The sequence below is a fragment of the Chelonia mydas genome, chromosome 9 (assembly GCF_015237465.2).
Source record: "Chelonia mydas isolate rCheMyd1 chromosome 9, rCheMyd1.pri.v2, whole genome shotgun sequence".
Classification (NCBI taxonomy): domain Eukaryota; kingdom Metazoa; phylum Chordata; order Testudines; family Cheloniidae; genus Chelonia; species Chelonia mydas.
Genome location: NC_057855.1, coordinates 96,569,868 through 96,584,206, shown reverse-complemented (window position 1 = coordinate 96,584,206; position 14,339 = coordinate 96,569,868). Strand labels below are relative to the sequence as shown.

At 38.5% G+C, this 14,339-nt stretch overlaps 1 protein-coding gene across 9 annotated transcripts in view; it reads left to right on the top strand.

Annotated features, from left to right (window-relative positions):
• Positions 1-14,339, top strand: part of LOC102937779 (integrator complex subunit 6-like) — a 53,306-nt gene that overhangs the window by 30,007 nt on the left and 8,960 nt on the right. For 6 of the 9 annotated variants that reach the window (XR_005226860.2, XR_005226861.2, XR_005226863.2 and 3 more), the window contains 6 exons: positions 462-625; positions 2,033-2,185; positions 4,372-4,504; positions 11,119-11,213; positions 11,958-12,068; positions 13,641-13,856. Coding sequence is in view for 3 of the 9 variants with exons in the window: in XM_037909369.2 (XP_037765297.1) it covers positions 462-625; positions 2,033-2,185; positions 4,372-4,504; positions 11,119-11,213; positions 11,958-12,068; positions 13,641-13,856 (872 nt within the window). In the remaining 6 variants the exon portion in view is untranslated. Of the gene's footprint in view, positions 1-461; positions 626-2,032; positions 2,186-4,371; positions 4,505-4,682; positions 4,764-11,118; positions 11,214-11,957; positions 12,069-13,640; positions 13,857-14,339 lie in introns of those variants that run through there. The other 3 variants (XR_005226862.2, XM_037909372.2, XM_037909371.2) reach the window with 3 other exon arrangements.

Here is a 14,339-nt window from a genome sequence, read left to right as displayed (position 1 = left end):
CCCATTTAATTTCAGCTAATACTAACATTATTCCCTGTCTACTGTATCACCTTCAGTGAGACTGTAAAATGCCAGTGACCTGTTTTTGTAGCCAGGGCAGTGTCAGAGATTCTAGACTTGTGTACTGTACCATTTTTAAAGCACGTACGTAATACTGAGTCTAAACCAACTTCATTTTGTGTAATACGCTGAGCAAGCAGTGCTGCACTTAGTTGAATTGCTGGGTAGCTGGAGCAGGACTGTAGAGTGTGGGCAAACATGTTCTCAAAGTGACTTTAAATTACGCCATTTTACATGCTGATGTAGATGTTCAGCCTTGATGTTAAGACACACATTGGCATCTTTGAAACAAATGAAATGGGACATTGGTTGTTTAATAAGAGAACTTCCTGGGAAACAAATGCATGCCATGTAGCTTTTTATTTTTCATTTTATTTTTTTTTGCTTTGTTTAAATTTTAGATGGACTTGTTGATTCACCCAGGCCCATCAATTCATTTGCTTCTCAACCGTGGCATAGTTGTCATAAACTCATTTATGTACGACCTAACCCTAAAACTGGTGTTCCTGTTGGGCATTGGCCAATTCCAGAGTCATTTTGGCCTGATCAGAATTCACCAACTCTGGTAAGTAAAACCAACTAAAGAAAAGGATTCCACATCTCCTGATCGGATAGAGAGCTCTTAAATGAACAGTAAATTACCCCAGGCTTGCTTATGGTCTGGCTTTCACTAAAAAAATGAATTGACTCTCCATGATGCTGATTGGTGAAGACAAGTCTAGAAATTGCATCCCACATCGCTTCTGGATCCGGAAAGTTTATTGCAATAAATTTTCCATTCAGTAAACTAGTTCTTTTAATAGTTTTTAAATATTGCATCAATCAAGTTTTAATTCAGTATCTTTGCATTTTGCGACTATGGAAATGAAGTTTTCAAAATATTGAGTCAAAATTATACTTTGAACTAAATTATTTAAAGTGTTTTTTAAAAATGGGAGTAGAAAGTAGAGCCATGGAGTCTTAAACTATCTCAGCAAAGGGGGTTAGAAGATGTAGTGCATTTTTGATGTTCCTTTTTGTGGAATCACTCTTCCTGGTACGTAGCAGGACTCCATGTATATGATTCTTCTCTTCCTAGCAGGGCAAGTTGTGGCAGGGAAGGAAGCAAATAATTGCATCCTCTAGATAATCGTGGGAACATGCAGCATGTGCTTGCTCTTTTCTGAAACATTCAGTCATTTTGTTGGTTATTGGCTTGACCTAGCAGCCTTTTTTTCATAGATCTGTCCCTTCGAAGTGGGCACGTTCTGTTTCTGCACTTGTGCAATTTGCTCAAGGTGCTAGTTTTTCCTTGCGGCGGGGAAGAATCAATCACTAGGGAACATTTTGAGCAATTGTATTGGCCAAGTGGATACGCTCTCAGACACGGATTTCTGTGAACAGCAGGCTGAGAGAAAGAGTTCAGGTTTTCTTTAAATCATGTATTTGTGCACTTTGTGGATTGACTGGGATTTAGGACTTGAAATATTTAAAATTTTTTAATATTAACTACATTTTCCCCCTAACATGTGGGTTAGGAGGGAATAGTATGCCAGTGTTGTTCAATAACTTGTGAATGATTTAGTTAATAGTCCATTATCTTGATTCATCTGGATCACATGGTAGGAATTTCACCTTCTGCTATTGTCAAAACTTGATGATTAACTTGTTTGTTTTTTTAAGTGGTGAAGGCTAGTGAGGAATAAAGGGTGAGTATGGGAGGAGGTGCATTACTGCATGTCAGCTGTTCGTTTACTAAATGGTTTTATTCATCTGTGTTTAGTAATACAGCTTGATTTGATTTATTAAAAAGAACGTAGTATCAAAAGTGGAATACTTTAAAATAGTACCTTAAATTGGAGCTATATTAAATAAAAGAAAAAAGCAAATTTCTGGGTGGCAGTTATTAGCATTAAAGTATTAACCTGATTATCTTTAACATCAGGCAGTTGGTGGACTCTAAGTCATGAATCTTTTTTCTTCCTTCTCTTAGCCGCCACGCACAGCTCATCCTGTTGTGAGGTTCTCCTGTGTAGATTGTGAGCCAATGGTAATAGACAAGCTTCCTTTTGACAAATATGAACTTGAACCTTCGCCCTTAACGCAGTACATCTTGGAACGAAAGTCTCCCCATGCCTGCTGGCAGGTATTTGCCTTTATTTGATTATTATAAAGTCAATAGGAATCCCTAGGCAGTGCTACGTTAATCTGTGTAAACCTGCAAGAAGGCAAGAGGTATGTCTGTTACACTGTTCTGCTGAGTTGAGTTGAGGAAATATGTAAAGATGCCAATTGCCTTTCAGTTCTGACTAGATTTTTCAAGCCTTTGGAGAGGTGATGCCACTACAGGCTTCATCAGTTCATTTAGTTCTGTTTTGAAGTCCTAGCATTTCAGTGGCAAATGTGTCCCCCAGGTTCCACACTCAGATGAAATGCAACTTGTCATTTGCGTGTTGGAAAAGAAAGAGATTATTGATTTCTATTAGAACTCTTAGATGTTATTTAAGTGACACAAATTCTAATGTACTGTGTGGTAAGTAGTGGTTTTAACTTCTCCCATCCAATTCATACCTCATGTTTAATGCACTGGATTGGTCCTGTGGAGGCTTCTTCTGCGTGGCCTGTGTCAAGTCACTTAGACCCAGTCTACATTTAGGGCTTGTCTACACTTACAGTGCTGCCGTGGCGCAACTGCATGGGTGATTGGACCGTCACTGGTCCCTGAGATGCCTGACACAGGTCAGGAAGGCAGCAAAGCCAGTCCCTGGTATGAAAAGGTTGAGAGACACTGGTGTACACCATGTCTTAGAATTTACGACGATATAGCTGTGGTGCACCTTGAGTATTGTAGCTATGCCGACTTCACCTTCAGTGTTTGATGCAGCTAGATCCACAGATGAATGCCTTTTGTTGACCTAGCTACTGTTGCGCAGGGAAAACCTGTGTGTCAGCGTAGGCTGCGTCTGTGCTACAGGGTTATTCTGGCATAGCTGCGGTGCTGTAGCTATGCCACTATGGTCCCTGTAGTGTAGACAAGTCCTTAATTTATGTGTGCTTTAGTTCCCTCTCTGTAAATGGGATTCTCCTCCCTCACAGGGATCTGTTGTGAAGATGAATTCATTTAATATACGTGAGGTACTGTGGTAATTTGGGACCATTTCATTACCTAGAAAGAATTTGGAAACCACATGGAAGTGCAGAGAGATGTTAAAATCTCTAACTTACAAATAAATGGTAAAAGTAATTTGGAAGTGTAACCAACAATAAAATAAATCACAGTGTTGCCTAGAAAAAAACTGAGGGAATGCAGTCAATCCAGTGAATTCCAAATAATGGCTTTAAAGCATGCTTGGCTATCTCATCTGCCCCTCAGTTCCCCTGACAAATTTTGTGAATGAATCTCTCTAGTTTATTTAAACGGCTTTTCTTTCCCAAGTTGTGTGAAAGACCCACTCAGACAAGGGAAAATGACTAATTACAGTGGGAACTATTTGACAAGCTATACTCCAAGTGCTGTTGAATGCACAAAAGTTAAAAAACCTGGAAAAATAGTGGATTTTTTTTCATTTACAACAACCTTAAGTTTTCTTGTAACATTAGTAGACAAATCTGCAGAAAAAAGTGATTTTTGTTGACTGTGTCCCTGTAAGAGTAAATAGTACATTCTAAATGGGACTTTCTTGTACTTCTGTATATTGCCACTAATAGAGAGTGTCTGTTTCTCAAACTTAGTACTCCACGTCATGGTTACAACCTCTAGAATATTGGCATCCTCCAAATTTAAGAGAAGTTCGTATCTTAATAATCAGTCTTCTGAGGATTAATGCTCTGATTAACTCTCATGTTTACAAATTGGCAATATCTCCGTAGTTTGAGAGTTTGTGTCAATGTATTGAAGAATGAAAAATCAGGCTTTTTATCAATTGTGCATGTGTTTTAGGGAGATAACTTTATAAATCAAATTATTAAAAAATCTACCTGCAACAGAGATCAGGTATAGCCTGTTAAATGGTGTCAAGCAATGGAGCGTCCATTACTTCCCTTGAGTAATTAAATGTAGTGTCGACAAATCACTAGAAAATTCTGGAGAGCAATCCCACCCTGCCGGGATAGACTAAGTATCTTTGCATCTCTAATGTATGTAATCTACAAGTCTAAGTGCATGTCCAATTATATGTATACAGGTAAAATCAAACTCGGCAATTTTCTAGCGTTTTCCCCTTCTCCCCTTTAAAAAGAGTCAAAAATCAGATTGCACTTATTCTGATAAATGTGCAACTTTTTAGAATGTTTTGTTTTAAATATAACAGTGTTTCTTATGTTCTTTATCAGGTATTTGTGAGTAACAGTGGAAAATACAGTGAACTTGGCCATCCATTTGGGTATTTAAAAGCAAGCACTACTTTAACCTGTGTAAACCTCTTTGTGATGCCTTACAACTATCCTGCTTTACTTCCTCTGCTAGGTAGGTAATACAGTACATCGGACAGTTTAACAGCATAAAAATAAGGTTGGCTAATGTGCTGCCTAAATTTATTGGTTAAAATAATGGAGATCAGAGAGTATAGAATGTTGCAAACTCTTAAATATAATTTGGGAGGAGAGGATTTTCATACCCCCTCTCCCTTTTTTTTTCTCTCCAGCAGAGGAGGAGAGCTACCTGCTTCCAGTGCATGTTTGATGCTGTTCACCTCCTAGACACGTAGCCTCTTCCTTAACCTGGAGTAAGCTTCAACCTCCATTCTTTTCCCTCATGTAGGCTGTGGTATCTCCATTTTTTGCAGTTGCTCTTGTGGCATCCTACTTTTGGCTGGAAGGTCAGGTGCAGGACTTTTTAGGGGTGTTAGGGAGAGAGAAGTCAACTACTGCAATTTAGAGTAGCAACCAGCAAGCAGGTCTAGAGCAACGAAGCAGCCAGCATTTCCCCTCGAGGACGAAATGTTTCATTTTCATGATGAGCTTGCTTTCCACAGGCGAGATGATACGAGAGAAGTGGTGCATGAATAGGTCCTGTAATAGCTATAGTGTAAAGACTTTGGTTCCCATGGCAAAATGCTAACAGCAGAGGGAATTGCTTCCTAGGTGCTATTGTTTCTTTTATTTATAGAGCCGGTATGTTTTAAAAATTATACAAAATAACAGTGAAGATTTAGGATAAGAAATATTGAACTTTAAAACATTATTTCTCGTATTATATGGAACAGTCACATACATTATTCTGGCAAGAAAAAGGTGCAAGAATGTTTTGTTTATATTTCTAATACACCTTATCACCTCATCATAATCCACCAGCAAATCAGCACTTCTCTTAGTTGAAAACATTAACTCATGGCTTGTATGTCAGCCTGATATTGATTCCAACACCTAGGACTTGCAGTTCAGTCTAAAAACGTTCGCTTTCTGAGAGCTGGTTGCTACCAAATCAGATGAACTGCCACTTCTATTGCAGATCTGCTAGTCCAGCTGAGGCCATCAGTGGATACAAATAAACTTGGTGTAGTCATTTTGATCTGCCACTTCTTCCCCCACCCTATTTTGAGAGGTGAAAGTCTTCCCATTATGTGTGGGAAAACAGGAATGTGCGAGAGGCGCCTCTGCAACATGTGCAGTGCTCTTCTGCTGCTCACTACCTCAAGCACGTGGTGTACCTTATCTGTAAAATTTAAACTGCATGGTGCTGTTTAAATGACAGGGTGGGGCTTTTCAAATGCATGAGTCGTAAACAGGATGTTTACCATGGAGGTACGGTGATGACATATCCAATGTATGTATCTTGAGCTGTTTTGAACACTTCCATCCATGGAATGGGAGGCTTGGTGAAATTAGGTTCCGTGACCGTTCTGCATGAACCTAAAACGAAGCCTTTTTTGCGGCATTTATATCCTCAGATCAGTGGGAGAAATTGCCAAATACTTACCAACTGACAGTACACTCGTAAATCTTTCCAAAGACACTTGTAAAGATACTTGACATCTTTAATATGTGGGGTTTTTGTATTTTAAAAAAACAGCAAAAAGACTGGTTTGATTGCATAAACCAGTCTTTCCTTTTTCTGATCAGCAGGGTTTTGATGTTCTACAGGGGAGAAGGAAGAGTAACTTGCTCTAGTCACCCACGACTTCTCTTGTTGCTCTAAGAGCTATTTTAATGTTTCCTGTGTCCACCATTCTATTGGAAGAGCTCTGCATCTGGGGAATGAGACAAACATTGATGCTCAGGGTGGAATGCAGATAAATTTTCCCCCTCCCCTTTTTTCCATGATTGCCCGTCCAAGAAGATAACCACCCTATCTAATTTATTGGCCCCCTGGTCTGTCAAGAAGTTTTCAAGAACTTGTGTGTTTTAAGTGTTGTTAGTTGCTTACAAGACTGTTCTTTCTTGCATTCGTTTATTCCCCCTCTTCCATTGGTGGGTAAGGGAAGGTTTTAATTTGACATCCTGGAACACAGAAGACAGGCCTGAAAACGAGGCAGAGCAAGTATGGCATGAGGAAGCCTGTGAATACCAGTGTTAACACTAAAGAAAATGGAAGATTTTGCCAAGTTGGTGAAGTGAATTGCTGGGACCAATGACTAGAAGATGTAAAATCGTACCACAGTTAGAGACTTGACAGCTTATCTTTTTTTTGCTTCTCAGGAGCCAAAATGTGGATTCTGTATCTGGCCCCCAGCTTAAAGAGCGTGCATGCTTCAGTTGCACCTGACGATAGGCAATATATAGAGGCTTATTCATGGCAAGGGATGTTTGTCTCAATTTTAAGACATGGACTCAGGACTCCGAAGCTTTGCAGGGAACCAGTGGCTGCAACTGAAAGGTGTGGCCATTTATGGGAGAGTGGAGCCAAACAGTCCAGTGTGATGGTCTGATCTGAGCAAGTTAATAGTATTGGTGTCTGGCTGACAAAACTCTGGTCTGGTTCAGAAAAGGAAACCCTTGCTTTTACAAAGCCAAAGAGTGACCATGTGGGATGTACTAGTGCATCTGGCACATGCATACTCTACCTCCTACTTGTACTGAATGCCAGACAATCATAGTGTTCTAACTTGGCAGGCTGTCCACTCTGAACACCAGAAGAACACCAGAATAGCAAGCACAATCCTCGTCTGTTGCTTCTCTAAGTTTCACCTGACAATAAAATAAAAACTGCCTCTGAAGGTATTTCTGCTCCTGAATAGGTCTCTGGTGTACCATGATATTGCATGTATTGGGCCCGGGGATGGAATTGTCATGTTTTCTGATACATCAGAACTTTAATCCTATGACTGACCTATGCTTAGCAACTGTTTCTCTTGGTAATTTCTTACACCAGTTTCCAAATGTCTTCTCCTAACAAAGAAACACCATCTCTTAAATGGAATCATTAAGGCCATTGCACTTACAGATCTCGTCCCATGTCTGCAGAAGAGCAGGCTAATTGAAAAGCCAAAGCCATAAAGCATAAATGAAGCCAGGGATTTAAAATTGGAACACAGCAAAGATCAAGGATATTGATGAAATCTAGGGTGCTATCTTGGCTGAGCAATTTAAACAACTCTTTCCTGACTGATCCTAGTCACTGAGGCACTAATGTGGAGGGCTAGCTTTGATGAGAGAACAGGGTCATGGATATTCTTCTGAAGTCATTGGAGGTGATGGGGAAATAGCAGATAAGAAAATTTGCCAGAAGGAAATCAATTCAACCCCCACGTTGGTGCTTACACGCACTCGAAACTGAGTGGTTTAGAAAATGTAGGTTTTCTGTGGAGAGCCTGTGACTTGGACCAGCTCAGATGATGCTCCCACAGACTTTTTGAGAAATTTCAAGAGGTGATTTTATATCTGAAAATCCAAAACTTGCCCTTTTCTCCTCCTGCAAGCTAAATGAACTGTTCTTGCATAGTATCACAGAGCCAGATACTGCTTTTACACTAATGGGAATAGGGAGCACCTCTATGATGGATTATTCCATACTTATATAACAGTGCCCTTCACTGGACTGTCTGTGGGGATGAGCATGCCATGATCTTTGGATGTAAAATCATGAGCCTCTACTGCATAAACTAAAGGACTATGTCCATTAGCTCAAAGGCAGTAGAAGGCGCATAAATGTCTACACATAGATTAGTCGCTAGAGGGGAACAAAGTCACGCTTTCACAGGTGTAATTGAACAGAACGTAACAGACTAATAATGGATGCAGTGGTTTTTTTCCTTTTTTACCTTAATTAATCTGTTAAAACATTTTTATATTAACTTCAGATTATGCAAACTTGTTATCTGAACAAACTTTCTGTCACACAGGCTGCCCAGATAATTGGGATCCTACTGTATAATTAAAACTGTGTTGACTTTTTTTTGCCACGTTCTTGAGTTAAAAGTAAACCAGCTTCCTGATCTGTTACTAACACAGAATTTTAAAATTTTCTAATTTGCTATTCACTATTTGCTGGGTTGGGTGTTTTGTTTTTTAAACCTTGTCTAAACCTGGTAAAGAAAACAGACTGGTCAGTTTCATCTATGTTTGCAGTCAGTCCCTAGTCACACTTGGGTCTCTCGAATTATTATAGTATTAGCTTGCAAACATGTGAACCCATCCTAAGGTTCTAAGCCCCTCTTGTAAAATATTCAGTGCCCTCAGATCCCACTGACTTTAGAAAACAGAGGGTATTCAGCATTCTGCAGGCTCTGGCCCACTGTCTGCAGGAGAATAGCTGAAGACAAATGTGACATATCTTTAAAACAAATATGATGAATAGGGTTGGCTTAAAATCTTTTTGTTGATAATAAATCTTAAATTGTGACCCTTAAGTGCTTGACAGTATCCTTTTATGAAAGGAATGGTATAACTAAATTGATGTGAAGTTTCTTTACATAGAGGCTGGCATACTGCCCTAACCGAGCACCATGGCAGAGTATATTTCAGAGGCTTAAAAGCTATAACTACTGGCTTGAAATATGAGCATGTAGAAATTCAGATAATTTCACACCAGCAAAATTATCATGAATTTTTAGCAGACCAGAGCTTACTCCTCCCCTTATCACAATTATGAACAAACTAATTATATTGGAACTCTTCTTGCCTTAAATTGGTCTAAGATAAAGGCCAAAACAATTAATTTAACCCAGATGTTGGAACTTTCTCTTGTAACTGATTTACCCTGCCCTGTCCTTCCTTGAAATCTAAGGGGAAGGGAGGGATAGAGACCAACTCTTTTATGTCCTGCCTGAAACTTGTAGCCATTTTCTTTCTCATTTGGAGGGTAGGAATTGTTACACTGGCTGTCCACTCTGCACTGTTGTTGGCAACCCTGTCTGCGAGGCCCTGAGTGTAAACAGAATGAAGGTTCTGCAGCCACTCTTAAATGTCTGTGTCAAAACTCTGTTTACATTTCACACAATCTTGTTGAAACAGCATTTTGTAACTCTGGTATCCAAACATCAAAATTCTCAGATTGCAAACATGCGCTAGTATGGGTACCCATAACTAGTTGAGCCAATGCATATTGTAAATATTAATCACACTATTTATGAACTGTTACACCATTAAGCTACATGTACTTTATATTCTCAAATAGCCTCCTTTATAGAAAGGAACTAAACCAGTAATAAAATATATCATTGGCTTATTGTGGCCGATGTTTCACACTACAACTTTGTTACAACACTGAACGCTTTTTCAGTTTTTTTTGTCTCTTCATTGATTTAGCTGTGTGTGTGCATATGCAATAAAATATATAGTGATATCTGTACTGCAGACAGCAACTCCTGAAAGAATCTCTTGTTTTCATAACTTGCATACCACCAGGACATTGAGTTCATATAAATGAACGGTATGGTTAAGTTTATTTGAAACATCAGAATATCACTGTGAAATAATTAAGTACATATAAACATTAACAGGCTTCTTTACAATATAACAAAAAAGGATTGTTTTGTATTTGTAATAAATCACAGATATCCAAGCATAAGAAGTTCTCACAGATCTAATTAGATAATACTGCCAATTATTAAATGTGTTCAGATTAAAAGGGAGCTTTAACGCCTCGGAAACAGTCACCCCATTTGCTTCAGGCCAGAAAATAGAGTAACTAAAGCAGCTGGAGTGGGGTATTTTTTTGTTTGATACAGAATTCATTTAGATTGGAAAATACCTGTAGTTAAGATAGAAAATATTGAAACATCTGTTCCATTTATGTAGAGCACTGAGCAAGTAAAATCTGCCTCTTCAGATAGATCTTCCTGAAAGTTCAGCAAGGAGAAAACTCTTTTCCTGCCATGTCTTTTCTTCTTACAACCTTCTCCTGTACATGTCCCTGTATCCCTGCCCAACCTCCTACTGGATGTCCGTTCCCCATCTCCTCCAAACTCTCTAGCTTCCTTTCTGCCAGTGTTCTGCAGCCCTGCTGAGCAGAGATTATGAAATCACAAATTGATAAAGTGGAAGGACAGGAAATGATGATGCAGTATATGGACTAATCCAGAACAGCACAAGAATTTTGAACTCTACATACCCTTCAATAGCAAATGTTTGGAGATAGTGATTACAAATTATAACCTGTCCAGCAGTACAGCAAATAAATATGTTGTAGGGCTTGCTCCTGCTCTGATATGTAGCCACAATTCCATATTTTTCAGTTTATCACAAGTCAAGATTGAACTTTTAGTATAGATCAGATGCATGAAAGCTTCTTGAAATATGAGAAACAGCCATGGTTAATGTGGATTGGTTTGATCTGTTATGGGGAATCCTTACTTTTATTGAGGAATTCTGATAAAGAGCCTGAGGAAGATAAAACTGCTGTGATGCATATATTTTCTCCCTTCCTCCAGTTGATAGTTGTGTGCAGTATTTAAACAGTCCTGTTTAGTTTGCTTGTGAGATCATATCCACTGTAAGTTTGCTGTAATAATATCGGGCATGGTTTCCGGTGTCAAAACTGTAGCTAGTATGGGGGATGTAAACCGTTTGAATCTAAGATTAAGGGCAATTGTTGTGGGGAAGCCCCCTGGAAAACCCCCCCATGAAAACTGACTTATTGCAGTGTTGTTCAAAAAGTTAGTGTTGGGGCTGTGCAATCAAATCTTGTTTTCTCTGTTACAGATGACTTGTTTAAGGTTCACAAACTTAAGCCAAATCTAAAGTGGCGACAGGCTTTTGACAGCTATTTAAAAACAATGCCTCCTTACTACTTATTGGTATGTATTTTGTCATATTTCATTTGTAGAAGTATTGGTGGCTGGTAACTGGACTCTTTGTCCCATTTTTCCTAAATTTTGAGCACTAACTATGAACCTTTAGTTAGTAAACCTTTTGTGTTTGCTTTGTGTGTGTGTCAAGGATAGTACTTTTTTTTTTTTTTTGAATTCCCAAACTTGTTCTATGCTACTAGCAACAGTAAACATTTTAAGATTAATTTTAAATCTCTATTGCAAAATTGTGCCAATCTGAAAATGTACTTTAGATTAAATTGCTTTGTCAAAAGTGAATATTAGACTTTACCTTTGTAGTTAGTGTGCAGATTACTGTTTACAGTTATTAATGTGTGTGAATTCCTAGTCCTCAAGAAAGTGATACCAACAGAACTGGCCCGACCAGACAGATGAGGGTGTGCACAACATAAGCTTTTGTACGTAGCTTGGGCAATGCACCTCTATGTGGACTTGCATCATCCCGGCTATTCTAGTACTGAGCCTTTGAATGAAAAGTGCCTGTGGTGCCATATTGCATGGTATGCTGGTAATGTGGCATAAAGCCCACTGGAAGCTAGCTAGACCACCAAACTCATCACACATGTTACTTGAATAGACTTGAATTCTAGTTTCGGAAAGCAAAAAGCTAGAGCACTAAACCAAGTGCCCTAGTTTCCTATACTTTATTTTTTAAAACTTTTTTTTTTAAGATTTATTCTCTTAATGTTGTGTATTTTGTTTTCCTTATAGCCATTAAAGAAAGCCCTAAGGATGATGGGAGCTCCAAATCTGATATCAGATAATTTAGATTGTGGACTTAGTTACAGTGTTATCTCTTACCTTAAAAAACTCAGCCAACAGGTAGTATTGATAAAACCTTTGCAATTAGAAGTGCATTGATTATTATTTAGTTTGTGGTCAGATTATAAATCAGTTAATCTCTATGGGGTTTTCCGATGTTGTATCATACTTTCTCTATAGCTATATGGATGAACCCCTGAACCATTTTGGAGCCAGTCACTGTGGCTTCTATATGTAGTAGAGTGGGATGGGAAGGAGAGGTTTTTGTTTTGTTTTTTTCCAGCTACCTTTTAAAGCACCTGTTTGATTTCTACTCTAAAGACTGTTGCCAACTAGACTTGGTATTTCTACTACTAATATTCACTCTGCCTAAAATAAGTTGCTTGTTCTTAACCACTTTAAACTGTGCCTCCATTGGAGACTGAGGCAATAAGTGTCTATTCTGGATGTGCATTACTAAAATGTTTAAAGTTTGGCCATATGGAATAGCGCTCTTGTCTGAAAGTTGATATTAAAAGAAGAATTTTACAAGAGGCAGGGTCATCTGGCCCCCCCCCCCCCCCCCCCCATTCAGCCCCTTTCCCATCGTGTGTGTGTGTGTGAGAGAGAGAGAGACACAGAACACTAAGCAAAGCAAATCTGTATCTTCAATTCTTTCTTGAAAGTTTAGCATGGAGAAAACACTTTCCCTGTGATGTCTTGCTCCCCAGTCCCCTTCTCTGAGAGGCCCTTTATCTTCCCATTGTCCAATAGAGTGAGCACTCAACATCTTTTGGTATTATTCTAATAGTATCAGATTATTTAGCAATAGGTAATTTAAAAACCTATGGTCAGTGTTGGGGAAGTAATGCAGTTTTAAATATAACAAAAACCCCTCCACCTCAAAAAACGAACAATTACAAGCAGGCTTCTCACATGTATTTACATCTAGCGAATGTTCAATCATCTGGTGGATTTTTTATGAGGGTTTATACAAATTCTTATTATGTACTTGGTATATAGGATCAGAATGGCTTGAGGATATTATTGTAATCTTCACAGAAATCACAACAGATGACTCAGATAAAAATGTGCATTATATTGACATTGGAATAAAGGCAGCTAATGTCTGAAATGCTGTGTACTTGCTTTGTCCTTTAAAATTAGGGAAGAACTCTTAATGAATTATGATGGAATTATGATTTTTTTTTCAGTCTTCTTGTCCCTGTATAGTGAACTTTACTTAAAATAAGTTGTCAAGCAACCCCAAAAGTCTGAAACCATATAATTTTTGAGGCAGGATAATTCTGCTATCTTAAATACTAGTATCACAATGTGTTCTGACTTCAACTCAGATTTTTCCCTTAAAGAAAAATGCCTCAGTTATTTCCTTCCTTTTTGTTGCTGCTGGACTTTCAGCAAAACTAGTAGTGTTTTGTAACCCCGCTACTCCCGTAGCACTAGCTAAAAGCAGAAATTTTCTGTGTTGGCATAGTGGGGCATGGTTGCCTAGAAACTGACTCTCCCTGGACATGTAATTCTCAATTCCTCGAGCAGTTGGGAGTCAAACTATAACTCTGACCTCTTAAAGTAATTGAGAATTTTATACTTATACTTACTGATTTTCTCTAACACCATGTAATTCCGTTTTAGACAAAAATTGAGTCGGAGAGGATAATAGGTTCGGTGGGTAAGAAAGTTCCACAAGAGACTGGAATTAAAGTGAAAAATCACTCCAGTGGCCTCTCCCTGGTTCATAGCAGGGATTTTAAGCAGCTGCTACAAGGGATCACTGGTGACTCTCCATTGAGACTGGCTGAAATGAATGTTAAAGAATTTGCTGGCTTCCATATAGGACTCTTAAACAAGGTAAACATTATACTATGGGTGTGCATGTCAATTGTCTCCTTGTGCTTGTCTCTCACATAAAGTAATGGCTCTTAAAAACTTCTGTTTATAGTAAAAGGAATTAAGAAGTTACTGATATTACAGTTTAGGCATACATGTGGATAGAAAAATAGATAATGTTTTTCTGCAGATGCTTTGTGGGTCTGTTTTGAAAGTATAAATGAACAAAGACTAATCATCTTAAAGTGGCAGTCTTTGCAGAAGGATACATCTGGTGGTTCCGGAGTTTTCACAGTGGTTAGTTCAGTGGAGCTGAGAGCGTTAGTACTGAAATGTGTCCTGTAGAGATCGCTAAAACGAGCAGTGTATGAGAGTACATTCTATCCATCTATGAAGAAGTCATACTTCATAATTTTTATACATAGTTAAAATCCTCCACTGTATGTTATCTCTGTAGATGAAAATGGTTGGCTTAATTGACATGTATATGCTTTGTTTAAAACT